Source organism: Bos javanicus, chromosome 5, assembly GCF_032452875.1.
Source record: "Bos javanicus breed banteng chromosome 5, ARS-OSU_banteng_1.0, whole genome shotgun sequence".
In the NCBI taxonomy this organism is placed as follows: Eukaryota; Metazoa; Chordata; class Mammalia; order Artiodactyla; family Bovidae; genus Bos; species Bos javanicus.
Genome location: NC_083872.1, coordinates 29,172,292 through 29,186,466, shown reverse-complemented (window position 1 = coordinate 29,186,466; position 14,175 = coordinate 29,172,292). Strand labels below are relative to the sequence as shown.

The 14,175-nt window shown below is 41.2% G+C and overlaps 1 protein-coding gene across 5 annotated transcripts in view; it reads right to left on the bottom strand.

The window, feature by feature from the left end:
- TFCP2 (transcription factor CP2) overlaps positions 1-13,617 on the bottom strand; it is a 53,230-nt gene extending 39,613 nt beyond the window's left edge. For 3 of the 5 annotated variants that reach the window (XM_061416071.1, XM_061416072.1, XM_061416074.1), the window contains exon 1: positions 12,764-13,617. In XM_061416071.1, the coding sequence (XP_061272055.1) occupies positions 12,764-12,885 (122 nt within the window). In that variant the 5' untranslated portion in view covers positions 12,886-13,617. The remainder of the gene's footprint in view (positions 1-12,763) is intronic. The other 2 variants (XM_061416070.1, XM_061416073.1) reach the window with 1 other exon arrangement.
- Between the last annotated feature and the right edge of the window lie 558 nt (positions 13,618-14,175).

Genomic DNA, 14,175 nt, shown 5'->3' with positions numbered 1-14,175 from the left:
CGGCTAAGGTACTAGGGATACAGCAGAAATCAGAACAAAGTCTCTGCCTTCAAGGAGCATTTATTCTAGTTGGGGAAAGAGGTAAGCAAATAATAACTCATCAGGTATTGGGGAAAAGACAAACACGACTAGTGAAGGCAGAGTGCTGGTGAGAGGAAGGAGGTGGCTGCTATGTTCTTTGAAGGTAGTGAGAGATGGCCTCTCTGATAAAGTGACATGTAGGCAGAAACCTAAAGGAAGTGAGGAATGTGTAAGTCTTATCTCAGGAGGAGTTACAGCAGATACAAAAGGCCCAGAGGTGGGAGTGTGCATAGCATTTGAGGGACTGTAAGATGGCTAGACGTGGCTGGGCTCAGCAGCAAGGGGAAGAGTCCATATGGACAAGGTACTGAGGCACCACATGTGGAACAATGCCAGAACTGAACCTTCTATTCAAAGTGAGATGCAGAATCACTGGAGAGTTTTTAGGAGAAAAGTAGCACAATCTGATCTACATTTCAAGGAAGCCAATCATATAATTTACCATTCACACAGGGACACTTGGGTGAGTGAAGGAGGGTGCTATCAATAGTTACATCAGGACAAAAGGCTTGTTACAAGACTTTCATTTTAAAAGGCTGCTATGTGGAGCCAATTTGAAGGGGTTCCTCCAGCCAAATCTGGAACTGATCAAAATATATTGTGATAGTATTAATAAATGATTACAATCTACTAAGTAACGAGGCTACATTGATAAAAATAAGAAGTAAAAGGTTATTTTTTTTTAAAAGTGAGACAGATATATATTTCATATTCTTTTCTATTCTGGTTTATCGCAGGATACTGACTACAGCTCCCTGTGCTATATATACTGTAGGACCTTGCTGCTTACCCATCATATAGAACAGTTTGCATCTGCTAATCCCAAACTCCTAACACTCCCCTCCCCCTGCCTCTTTCCCCTTGGCAACCACAAGTCTGCTCACTGTGAGTCTGCCTCTGTTTTGTAGCTACGGTCACCTGTGTCATATTTTGGATTCTACATATAAATGGTATCCTGTGGTATGTGTCTCTCTCCGACTCACGTTGCTTAGTATGATAATCTCTAGGTCCATCCATGTTGCCACAAATGACATTATTTCATTTTTATGGCTGAGTAATATTCCACTGTGCACACACATACCATATCTTCTTTATCTGTTCACCTGTCAGACATTCTTAAGTTGTGTCCATGTCTTGGCTATTGTAAATACTGCTTCTATGAACACAGGGGTATGTGTATGTGGAAAAGCTCTTTCATACAAAACCAATGAACATATTTAGAAGGAAAGGCACAGTTAGAAAATCATCTATTAGCAACCATCATAACGATAGCTGATTAAGGCAAGAATAAACATGGCAACCCACTCCAGTGTTCTTGCCTGGAGAAGCCCAGGGATGGGGGAGCCTGGTGGGCTGCTGTCTATGGGGTCGCACAGAGTCGGACACAACTTTAGTGACTTAGCAGCAAACACTAAAATTGATAGATAAAAGTTTGAAAAGTAATAGGATATTTACATAGTCTCAATGAATCTCCCCACAAGATATTTATCAATTACAAAAGACAATAAATTTCCAAAAAAGAAAATTGGTATACGTCACCTTCACGAGATGGCCAAAGTTGACACTGCCAGGAATAGAATCAATCAAGCATGTGCTATGTAATATGATGGGGCTTCCCAGGTGGGGCTCAGTGGTAAAGAATCCGCCTGCCAATGCAGGAGATACGGACTTGATCCCTGGGAAGATCCCCTGGAGAAGGAAATGACAACCCACTCTAGTATTCTTGCCTGGGAAATTCCATGCACAGAGAAGCCTGGAAGGCTATAGCCCACGGGGTCATAAAAGAGTCAAACACAACTTAGCAACTAAAAAACAACAATGTAACATGATACACAGAGAACTCAGCATCACTACTTAGGTTCAGTTCAGTTCAGTTCAGTAGCTCAGTCACCGACTCTTTGCGACCCCAGGCCTCCCTGTCCATCACCAACTCCCGGAGTTCATCCAAACTCTTGTGCATCAAGTCGGTGATGCCATCCAGCCATCTCATCCTCTGTCGTCCCCTTCTCCTCCTGTCCCCAATCCCTCCCAGCATCAGGGTCTTTTACCATGAGTCAACTCTTCTTAGGTATTACTACCCAAAGTGCATAAACTGAGGGCTTCCCTGGTGGCTCAGTGGTAAAGAATCTGCTTGCCAATGCAGGAGACTCAGGTTCGAACCCTGGATCGAGAAGATCCCCTGGAGGAGGAAAGGGCAACTCACTCCAGTATTCTTGCCTGTAAAATCCTATGGACAGAGTAGCCTGGCGGGCTACAGTCCACAGGCTTACAGAAGAGTCAGACATGACTCAGCACCTAAACAACAAAGTGTATAAACTGAATTTAATCATAAGGAAACAACAAACCTAAATCGAGGAATATTCTACTAAATAATTGGCTTGTACTAATCAAATTGTCAGTGCCATGAAAATACAATGAAAGACTCTGGAGCCATTCTAGATTAAACAAGACAAGAAAGACAAGTAAACTGAATCGACACATAATCTTGGATATTGCTCTATTATAAAGGACATTACTGAGACAATTGGCAAAAGTGAAAAAGTTTCATAGGTAGATAATAGCATTGTGTCAGAGTCAGGTTCCTGATTTTGATCATTGTACTGTGGTTATGTAAGAGAATTTCTTGTTTCAAAAGATGACACATTGAAGTATTTTGGTTGTTAAGGGGCATCATATCTGCAACTTAAACAGTTCAAGAAGAGGTGGCAAGAATACACAGAAGAACTGTACAAAAAAGATCTTCATGTCCCAGATAACCACGATGGTGTGATCACTGACCTAGAGCCAGACATCCTGGAATGTGAAGTCAAGTGGGCCTTAGAAAGCATCACTACGAACAAAGCTAGTAGAAGTGATGGAATTCCAGTTGAGCTATTTCAAATCCTGAAAGATGATGCTGTGAAAGTGCTGCACTCAATATGCCAGCAAATTTGGAAAACTCAGCAGTGGCCACAGGACTGGAAAAGGTCAGTTTTCATTCCGATCCCAAAGAAAGGCAATGCCAAAGAATGCTCAAACTACCGCACAATTGCACTCATCTCACATGCTAGTAAAGTAATGCTCAAAATTCTCCAAGCCAGGCTTCAGCAATACGTGAACCATGAACTTCCTGATGTTCAAGCTGGTTTTAGAAAAGGCAGAGGAACCAGAGATCAAAATGCCAACATCCGCTGGATCATGGAAAAAGCAAGAGACTTTCAGAAAAACATCTATTTCTGCTTTATTGACTATGTCAAAGCCTTTGACTGTGTGGATCACAATAAACTGTGGACAATTCTGAAAGAGATGGGAATAACAGACCACCTGACCTGCCTCTTGAGAAATCTGTATGCAGGTCAGGAAGCAACAGTTAGAACTGGACATGGAACAACAGACTGGTTCCAAATAGGAAAAGGAGTACGTCAAGGCTGTATATTGTCAACCTGCTTATTTAACTTCTATGCAGAGTACATCATGAGAAATGCTGGACTGGAAGAAACACAAGCTGGAATCAAGATTGCCGGGAGAAATATCAATAACCTCAGATATGCAGATGACACCACCCTTATGGCAGAAAGTGAAGAGGAACTCAAAAGCCTCTTGATGAAAGTGAAAGTGGACAGTGAAAAAGTTGGCTTAAAGCTCAACATTCAGAAAACAAAGATCATGGCATCCGGTCCCATCACTTCATGGGAAATAGATAGGGAAACAGTGGAAACAGTGTCAGACTTTATTTTGGGGGGCTCCAAAATCACTGCAGATGGTGACTGCAGCCATGAAATTAAAAGACGCTTACTCCTTGGAAGGAAAGTCATGTCCAACCTAGATAGCATATTAAAAAGCAGAGACATTACTTTGCCAACAAAGGTTCATCTAGTTAAGGCTATGGTTTTTCCAGTGGTCATGTATGGATGTGAGAGTTGGACTGTGAAGAAAGCTGAAGAATTGATGCTTTTGAACTGTGGTGTTGGAGAAGACTCTTGAGAGTCCCTTGGACTGCAAGGAGATCCAACCAGTCCATTCTGAAGGAGATCAGCCCTGGGATTTCTTTGGAAGAAATGATGCTAAAGCTGAAACTCCAGTAGTTTGGCCACCTCATGCGAAGAGTTGACTCATTGGAAAAGACTCTGATGCTGGGAGAGATTGGGGGCAGGAGGAGAAGGGGACGACAGAGGGTGAGATGGCTGGATGGCATCACTGACTCAATGGGTGTGAGTCTGAGTGAACTCCGGGAGTTGGTGATGGACAGGGAGGCCTGGCGTGCTGCAATTCATGGGGTCGGGAAGAGTCGGACACGACTGAGCGACTGAACTGAACTGAACTGAAACAGTTCAGAAAAAAATAACTGCAGGTGTGTGAAGAGAGATGGGGAAAGACAAAAGCAAATTTAGTAAATATTAACATTTAAGAAATCTGGGTGAAGGCTATGTACAAATTCTTGGCCTGTTTTTGCAAATCTTTCACAAGTCTGAAATTATTTTTTATTTAAATGAACAAAATACCCACACACTTACAAAAGTTTCAGTGTAGAGAACAGATTAGGTGGGGGGATGGTGGTGAGTGCAGAGTTAGAAACAGAGTTGAACCAATTAAAAGGCTATTGTAGATTAAGGACAGGGGTCATGGAAGATAGCAGAGTAGGAAGCTCTAGGAATTGGTCTTTCACCAAAAGAACTGAGCTGGCAAGAAATGCCTGAGGCAATTATTTTGAAACTCTGGAATCTAGTCAACAGTTTCAGCATCCAAGGGAGGCTTGATGAAGAAAGAGGCTGCTAAGTTTTAGTTAATTTCAGCACTTGGCATGGCACCTATCATTTTTTAGCTCCCAGTCCCATGGCAGGAAGCAGTGGGAACAATAAATAGCCCAAGATCCTACTGTAGCTTGCTGGTGCTAGGATGTGCGATACGGATCTTGTCTCCAAAAATCAAGGTTATGTGTCTTTTTTTTTCCTTTTTGCCACCCTGCTCAGCTTGCAAGATCTTATTTCACCAGTCAGGGATTGAACCTGGGCCATGGCAGAGAAGCCTCAGAATCCTAACTACTAGGCCACGAGGGAACTCCCAGAGTTTTGTGTCTTGATCACTGGTTTTGATTGCTGAGGAGCTGGCAAAGAGGCTCACCACTGTCTCAGCCCCCACGGCTGAAGTAGCTTCCCTAGCAAAATGAGACAATGAGATTTAAAGAAAGAACACTCTTTTCCCCTCCTTTTCTCTTCTTATTGGATCCAGGCATTTAAGGAAATCTTTGTCAAGTCACTGACAGGGTGGACATAATGACATAACAGAAGAGATTTCACTGACTATATAGAGCAATAAATATACTCTCTACAAAAAAAGTTTAGAAAAGTCACTAAACAAATAGACAATTTCAGCTTTCATTCAGTAACAACAGTAATCTCTAGGGAGGGAGCAGAATCTGACTTCCAGAGTTACCATATTATAATACTCAAAATGTCCAGTTCTCAACAAAAAATTACAAAGCATATAAGCACATAGGCACATGAAAAAAATGTTCAACATTGCTAGTTATGAGAATATGAAAATTAAAACTACAATGAGGCATCACCACACACCAGTCAGAATGGCTGTCATCAAAAAGTCTATAAACAATAAATGCTGGAGAGGGTACGGAGAAAAAGGAACCCTCCTACACTGTTGGTGGGAATATAAATTGGTGCAGCCACTATGGAAAAGAGGATGGAGGTTTCTCAAAAAACTAAAAACAGAACTATCATAAGACCCAGCAATCCCACTCCTGGACATATATCCAGAAAAGAAAAAAACTTCAATTCAAAAAAGCACATGTACCTCAATTTTCATAGCAGCACTGTTTACAAAAGCCAAGACATGGTAAGAACTCAGGTACCAATCAACAGATGATTGATTGGTTTGAGAGGATGTGATATATATATATCACACACATATATATATCAAAAAATATATAAAATAATGGAATATTATATATATACATATATATTATAATGGAATATTACCCAGTCATAAAAGAATGAAATACTGCCATTTGCAGCAACATGGATGAACCTGTGGGATATTATACTAAGTGAAATAAGTCAAAGACAAATATTATATGATATCACTTATATGTGGAATCTAAAAAATAATACAAATAAATCTATATACAAAATAGACTAAGAAAACAAACTTTAGGTAGCAAAGGGGAAAGGGAGGAAGGAGGGGTAAATCAGGAGTATGCAATTAACAGATACAAACTATACTTAAAATAGATAAGCAACAAAGATTTATTGAATTACACAGGGAACTATATTCAGTATATTATAATAACCTAGAATAGAAAATAATCTGAAATATATACATATATATATAACTGAATCATTTTGATGCACACCAGAAACAAACACAATATTATAAATCAACTGCACTTCCACTGTTTTAAATTACAAAGCACACAAAGACACAGTTGCAGTGAGTAGGGGCTGCTCTTTCTAGAGACGAATAGCCTCCTCACTGCAGTGGCTTCTCTTGCTGTGCAGCACAGACTCTAGGTGTGCAGGCTTCAGGACTGATGGGTGCAGCTTGTGAGCTCTAGAACATGGGCTCAGTAGATGTGGCGCATGGGTTTAGTTGCTCCATGGTTTGTGAAACCTTCCCAGACCAGGGATCGAACCCATGTCCCCTGCATTGGCAGGCGATTTTTATCCACTGTACCAACAGGAAAGTCTGTAACACTATTCTAACTCAAACTCTTCCCAAAAAGGGGGAGGAACACTTCCTAACAGTCTATGATACCAAAAGCCAGAAAAGGATACAAGAACAGTACAGACCAATATCCCTTATGAATAAAGACACAAAAATCCCCAACAAAATACTACCAAACTGAATCCAATAGTACATTAAAATGATTCTAAACTATGACTAAGTGAGGTTTATCTCAGAAGTGTAAGGATAGTTCAGGTAAGGAAATCACAATGTAATACCCCATATGATCATTTTGATAGAAAAGGCACAGGACAAAATTCAACATCCTTTCATGAAACATTGAAAACAACCTTGAAGTCACTATGCTAAGTGAAAAAATAGCAGTCCCAATAACCTCCAGGGCTTCCCAGGTGGCACTAGAGGTAAAGAATCTGCCTGCCATTTGTAGGAGATGCAAGGGATGCGGGTTCGATTCCCTGAGTCAGGGAGATCCCCCAGAGTAGGGAATGCTCCAGTATTCTTGCCTGGAAAATTCCATGGACAGAGGAGTCTGGTGGGCTACAGTCCATAGGGCCACAGAGAGTCAGACACAGCTGAGCAACTAAGCACATAATAACCTCTAAAAGAGTAAAATATGTAGGAATAAATTTAACCAAGGATGTGAAAGACTTGTACACTAAAAACCACAAAACACTGCTTAAAGAAATTAAAGATGACCTAAATAAATGGAAAGACACCCCATGTTCATGAACTGATAAACCTGGTATTAAGATGGAAATACTCCCAAAGCTATCTATAGATTTAATGAAATCCCTATCGAAATTCCAATGGCCTGTTTTGCAGAAACAGAAAGGCTTACCTTCAAATTTGTATAGCACTACAAGGCGCCCTGAAGAGCAAAAAAACAATAACGGAAAAGAAAAACAAAATAAGAGGAATCACACTTCCCAATTTCAGAGCTTTTTTACAAAGCTACAGTAATCAAAATAGTGTGGTACTGGCAAAAAGACATATCAACCAATGGAACAGAATAGAGTCCACAAATAAATCCTTACAAGAATGGCCACTTGATTTTCAATGGGACTACAAAGAACATTCCATGGAAACGAACAAATAGCTGGGACAACTGGCTATCCAAATACAAACAAATGAAGCTGGACCCCTATCTCACTATAATAGCCAGGACATGGAAGCAACCTAGATGTCCATCAGCAGATGAATGGATAAGAAAGCTGGGGTACATATACACAATGGAGTATTACTCAACCATTAAAAAGAATACATTTGAATCAGTTCTAATGAGGTGGATGAAACTGGAGCCTATTATACAGAGTGAAGTAAGCCAGAAGGAAAAACACCAATACAGTATACTAACGCATATATATGGAATTTAGAAAGATGGTAACGATAACCCTGTATACGAGACAGCAAAAGAGACACTGATGTATAGAACAGTCTTATGGACTCTGTGGGAGAGGGAGAGGGTGGGAAGATTTGGGAGAATGGCATTGAAACATGTGAAACGTCATGTATGAAACGAGATGCCAGTCCAGGTTCAATGCATGATGCTGGATGCTTGGGGCTGGTGCACTGGGACGACCCAGAGGGATGGTGTGGGGAGGGAGGAGGGAGGAGGGTTCAGGATGGGGAACACATGTATACTAATTAAATAATTTTCTATTAAAAAAATTAAAAAAAATAAAACCTTTAAAAAAAAAATAAAAGATTAACTCAAAATAGATCAACAACCTAAACATAAGAGCATAAACGATAAACTCTTAGAAGAAACCACAGGGTAATTGGCCATAACTTGAATTTAGCAACAGTTTCTTAAGAGCTGACATCAAAAGCATAAAGCAACAAAGTGAATACATTGGACTTCATAAAAAGTAAACACAGCTGGGGACGTTCCTGGTGGTCCAATGACTAAGAATCTGGATTTCCAATGCAGGGTTCTGGGTTCAATCCCTGGTCAGGGAACTAGATCCCACTTCCTACAACTAAGAGTTTACATACTGCAGGTAAGACCAAGCACAGTCAAATAAAATAATAAATAAAAATAAATATTTTTTAAAAATTAAACACTTTTGTGAATCAAAGAACACTGTCAAGAATGTGAAAGACAGCATGCAGAATTAGAGAAAGTACCTACAAACCACACACCTGATAATAATCTTGTTGTAGCTGCTGTTTAGTCCATAAGTCATGCCCGACTCTCCTGTGACCCCTTCAAGTGTAACCTGCAAGGTTCTTCTGCCCACGGGATTTTCCAGACAAGAATACTGGACTGGGTTGCCATTTCCTTCTCCCAGGCATCTATCTTCTCCATCCAGGGATCAAATCCACATCTCCTGCAACAGGAGGTGGATTCTTTACCACTGAGCCACCTGGGAAGCCTAATGATCTAGTAATCAGAATACACAAAGAACTCTTCAACCCAACAATGTGAAAACAACCCAATTTAAAATTGGGCAAAGGACTCAAATGGGCTTCCCTTGTGACTCAGTTGGTAAAGAATCTGCCTGCAATGCGGGAGACCTGGGTTTGATCCCTGAGTTGAGAAGATTCCCTGCAGAAGGGAAAGGCTACCCACTCCAGTATTCTGGCCTGGAGAATTTCATAGACTGTATAGCACATGGGGTTGCAAAGAGTCGGACACGACTAAGCAACTTTCACTTTCACAAAGGACCCTCTTCCAAAGAAGACATATGAATGGCCAACAAGCACATGAAAAGATGTTCAACATCATGGTCATCAAGGGAACACAAAACAAATATCAGATCCTAGTTCACACTCACTAGGATGACTTTCATTTAAAACGCAGAAAACAAGTATTGATGAGGATGCAGAGAAATATGATTCCTTGTACATTGCAGGTGAGAATGCAGAATGGTTCAGCTGTTGTGTAAAACAGCTTGGCAGATCTTGAAAAAGTTAAGTATACACTACACACCTTTTAGGATGGCCAAAATCCAGAACAATGACACCACCAAATTCTGACAAGGTGTGGAGTAATACCAGAACTCTCTCGTGGCTGGTAGGAATCGAAATGGTACAGCCACTTTGGAGGATGGTTTGGCAGTTTTTTACGAAACTAAACATACTCATACCATATGATCCAGTAATGGCATTCCTTGGTATCTGCTCAAAGATGAAAACCATCTGCACACAAAAATCTGCACACAGATGTTTATAACAGCTTTATTTATAATGCCTAAGCTTGGAAGCAACCAAGATGCCCTTCAGTAGTTGAATGGATAAGTAAACTGATACAAAGATCTATTATTCAGTGTGACCCCCTGGACACCAGGCTTCCCTGTCCTTAACTATCTAGTCAACCACTAATCTACCTTCTGTCCCTACAGATTTGCCAATTCTGGACATTCCCAAGAAAGAGAATCATATGTAGTCTTCTGTGACTGGCTTCTTTTATTCAGCATGTTTTTAGGGAACTTCCTTTATTTTAATTATAAAGTGTGTGCCATGTATTAAGATGTAAGGAAAAAATATGGAGACTATTAAAGGACCACTTATGAAAATAATAGAGTTAATGAATGCAATGGCAGATGAAGAATCAAAACATCCAACTAAGGTAAATCATTTATAAAGTATAAACCAACAGCTGTATAAATGAAACCATTTTAAGATGCAGTAGAAATAAGCAAGTCAGAGGAAAACAAATATGTTAGGAAAATATTTTATAAAACAAACTGCTGTTGGGGCTTCCCTGGTGGTCCAGTGGTTGGCAGTCCGCCTGGCAGTGCAGGGGACACAGATTCGATCCTGGTCCAGGAGAATCCCACATGCCGTGGGGTAGCAGGGACCATGGGCCACAACTGCTCGGGCCTGCCCTCTAAACTACTGAGGCCTGCAGTGCCCTAGGGCCCAAGCTCTGCATCAGGAGAAGCCACGGTAAACAGATGCCAGCACACTGCTACTAGAGAGTAGGCCCCGCTCACCCCAACTGTAATACAAAAAGCCCTCACACAGCAACAAAGACCCAGAGCAGTAAAAATAAATAAACACATAAAAATTCTTTTAAAAATTGCTGTCAGCGAGAACATTTCCCTAACAAAGATTTAGGAAAAGTAACCTCAGGTTTACTTAAAAGAAGAAAAAGGGAGAGCAAAGAATCATTGTCTTTGAGAATAAAACCTCCTCCAATCAGTGTTTCTCAAAATGTGGTCCATGGACTATGTGAATCAAAATCACCAAAGAACTTGCTTTTACAAAATCAGATTTTTAGTCTGTGCCCCAAAGATGGGATGCTGGAAACTATTTTTTATAAGTTTCCAGATGACTCTAATACTACAGTTTGAGAACTAGTATCTATTTAACACAAATTAATGCAAATGATTAAATGTGTGTAAGAGACAAGAGAATCATGACAATAGCAAAGTGCATGAAAAAGAGGAAGGTGAAAGAGGACAAAGAAAAAATACTTGAAAAACATTTTTTACACATTGTGCTATTGAGAAAAAATAAAGTGATGTTTGAAAACTATTGTGGATTTAATGTTGGAAAAAATTCCAAACATGTAAATATACAAGGCATTCTACTAATATATGTGAGGAGCACTCAGGGTATGAATAGGAAAGCATTCATAAATGTAAGGTAAGGTCACATGGTAGAGAGAGCACATAGTTGATACCCAAATGTTTGCTAATGATGTTAAACTATTTTTATACCAAGTACAGCTATATTCAATTATCTCCATCCTTAACTGTGATAACCTAGACAAAACTTAACTTTTTGTGGTAGTAATCTTTATACAAACACCACCATAAATTGTCAAATATTATGTCAGTACTGACGCACAAGCTCAGGGTCAGGACATTTAACTTTCATAACCAGGTTAATTTCTCTTTTTATGGTAAGACTTATTTTAACAAGAACAGACAAAATTAAATTTCTCAAGGCTAAGAGCACTGCATGATAGAACTCAAATTTCCATGAAAATTACTAAAATATGTATTCAAGGATGGCCTTTATTATTCTAACTGTAAGCAAAGATTTCCGAAAATGAAGTATTAAGTTCTAACTCATAATTTTACTTCAATGAGTAAAGTTCACTTTGACTTAGCAGGGTTAAAGAAAGGAAGTTCACTTTTATAACTTTCAAAGATGCTCACTAACAATACAAAATTTGCCCACTTTCACCATAAAAGGCATCCTCTCATTATAAACTCATAAACCTAATTAAAAGTGCTAAATTCTAAAGTTTCTTTGACTCACTTATTTAGATTAAGCTTATTATCCATTTGGAAACCCAGTTATATTCCATCAAACATTAAGATGCAGATGTTTCAACATTTCCAGACATGGCTCTTGCACATCTTTTAAATGAAACAAACTATATTGGGGGAACGAAGTTGCTAAAGCATGCAAATAAATTACATGGCAGGTTATGTTGCTTTCACAGGAGATTTTTATTTATTATAAACATTTGGCTTGATACACGAAGGTCTAGAAGCATCTAAAAGTTCTTGTTGACACTTTTTCATTTCACAGCTTATGTTTCAAAAGTCAGAAACCCCAGAATTGAGTAAAGCCTGAAAGTTGGTTAAGATACAAACGTGTGGACTTAGGATCTCACATTTCTTCCCCAAAAGCAGTCAACCAATATTTATCATTTAAGTCCCAACTCCCTAAACACCTCACATGTTCAATGTGGCCTCTTACTCACACAAGTCCAGTGCAACCTACCCACACGTACGTACACACACACACACACACACACACACACACACACACACACACACACCAACAGTCTCCAAATCACCCACACTGGCACAACAGCCTCTCAATATTCACTTGGTTGCTAATCAAGAGCCATTCTTCTTGACACTGTCCATAATCTCTTTTTCCATTTCTACCACAATGCTCACCACTCAAAAAAGAAACAAGTTCCTTTTCTCTAACCGCGGAGAGCTTCTCTAACTCAACACACCTCTTTCCTCCCCCGTTATTCTCTATCCTGCCTTTGTTACTCAGAAGGTGCAGGGTCTGGGAAAATCTCACTCACCTCATGCTATAGGCACCAGCACCCAGTTCCTGGCCGATCCCGGATAGACTAGCATCAAAGTCCTGCACCAGCCCGGATTCAATCACCTCATCGGCCAGAGGCAGCTTCAGAGCCCAGGCCATTCTGGCTCCTTCCTTGCCCCAGGAGACAGTTTCTTGTACAAAGGCGAGTAGCGTGATTCTACCCAACCGGGGCAAGACTGCAAGACTGTAGAAAACTCCAAACCAAGATCTCCCACGCAGCACCCACCAAGCCACCCCCAAGCCCCACCCACACTGCCCACACAACTAACCTCCCGTACCCTTGGCTCCTGGCTCTCGGCTGCCCCTACTTCCAAAATCCCTCCCCCGCACCCAGGTCTCTAGAGCACGAGGGCCCTTTGGCTTAACTCTTCCAGACTGTCCAGAGGTAACCCTGGACTCCTTGCACTCTTTTTGAGATCTCCCCTTGAGCTCGCGGTGGTCACTCGCTGTTTTCCAAACAAACCAGCAGCAGCGACCCGCTGCCTAGCCGGCACTCCCACGCCGCTTTAGCACCTTTCCCCCGCCCCTTTCCGCTGGAAATCCCCTCCCTCCCGGGAACCACTCTCCCTTTCCTCTCCAGGCCTCGCTTCCGGTCAGTCCCAAGATCACTTCCGGTCACTTCTTCTCAATTCCACGGCTCTTAGAACCAAATCCAGGTTTCCACTGAGCCGACTTCCCGCCCTCCGCAGCCCCCAACGGCCTCAAAACATGGATGGAGACAGCCCAGCACCGGTTTGAAATCCAGACTAGCCAGGCTCCTCCACCGCCCGCCGTCCCAGCGCCAACCAATCATGGCGTCCTCTTCCTTCGCCGGAGCGGCTAGTGTGACGTCACCCTAACACTGGCCAATTAAGAATCGACTCCGCTGAGCTTGGCAATGATGATAGGCTAGCGACGCCACGACTCTCCGCCTCCTGAGACGGACTGGGCGATCTGGGAGAGGACTGGGGTGCGTCGGGTGGCCGGGTTTAAACGTCTTTCCTAGTTGTTCTCAGGCTTCTGGCGTCCGCTCAGTAGCTAGTCAAAACCCTAAGACGTGGGTGGAGCTCTAACTCTAGTCTTGCTGAACCTACACCCATCCCTGGCTGACTCTTGGTTGTTATCCTAACAAGTGTTTGTATGCTTCTAAATACTCTCTCCTTAAACTCACCTCTCCTGGGGTCAAGAACCTACTTAAGTTCCACTTACCTGGATAGTCTTTTTATCTTCCGAATTCTCCTTTAATGCTTTTCAACAGGAAAGCATGAGATAGGTAAGAGTGTTGTGGTTTTTAAAAGGTGGTGATCTGAAAATGAGGGTTTGTGCTGGCGTCTTCATTTACTGGCTTGGTGACCAGAATAGTCAGTCGTTTAATCTTACCGAGATACAGCTTGTTTATATTTGAAAAAT